Here is a 750-nt window from a genome sequence, read left to right as displayed (position 1 = left end):
CTACTTGGGGTGAACGTCTTTGTGCGTTTATTTCCATGTTTGAGATTATTTTCTTAGGCTGGGCTGACTGGGATAAGAGAGAGGTAGGAGAAAGTCGAATCTCAGAAGAAGGGGGTGCATCGCCGGAGGGCTCCCCACGGCCGCGTGCCTCCTGGGGGCGCATGTCTCTGAGCCCACGCGTGTCCCCTCCGCAGCGCCCGCCGCGGCCGGAGTACCGGGCTCCCTTCCTGCAGAGCGCCCAGGTCCTCTTCAGCCACCGCTACTTCGACTACCTGGGGAACGCCATCGCCCTCGGGAACCTCGTGTCCATTTCTGTGCGTGTGGCCTTGACCTCGCGTGTGGACGCGGGAGGCGCCTCGGGCCCACCCCTCCTCCCCGCCCCCCTGCCCTTGTGGCGCCGGTGGCCTGGGCCGGGCTGGCGAGCCGCCTTCCGCTCTGGCTCCGCAGGTGTTCTTGGTGCTGGATGCGGACGTGCTGCCCGGGGACCGTGACGACTTTGTCCTGGGGGTGAGCTGCGGGGCACCGGAGGGGCACCGGGAGGGACACGGGGTGCCCCCAGAAGAGGGGTGTGGGGTGCCGGCCTGGGCAGCGGGTGGGGCCGCCTGCGTCCTCCGGCTTGTCCGGCCCCGGGATTTGAGCTTCTTCCTGGCCGGTTCTCAGCCCTTCTGGAGCCGCGAGCTGCCTTCTTAACGTGACACGGGCTTATCCGGCTCCCCAGGGGTTTAAAAACGGTTTTTCTTTTCGTTTTGG

General features: G+C 66.1%; 1 protein-coding gene across 1 annotated transcript; it reads left to right on the top strand.

The window, feature by feature from the left end:
• Window positions 1–17: 17 nt before the first annotated feature.
• LOC115284980 (two pore calcium channel protein 2-like) lies at window positions 18–507 on the top strand (the record flags this gene model as incomplete). Its single annotated transcript, XM_029931407.1, has 2 exons — window positions 18–314; window positions 448–507. Coding segments are annotated over exons 1-2 (339 nt in total), but the record flags the coding sequence as incomplete, so codon positions are not given.
• Between the last annotated feature and the right edge of the window lie 243 nt (window positions 508–750).

Source organism: Suricata suricatta, unplaced genomic scaffold, assembly GCF_006229205.1.
Source record: "Suricata suricatta isolate VVHF042 unplaced genomic scaffold, meerkat_22Aug2017_6uvM2_HiC HiC_scaffold_30282, whole genome shotgun sequence".
In the NCBI taxonomy this organism is placed as follows: domain Eukaryota; kingdom Metazoa; phylum Chordata; class Mammalia; order Carnivora; family Herpestidae; genus Suricata; species Suricata suricatta.
This window is presented reverse-complemented; position numbering and strand designations above follow the sequence as displayed.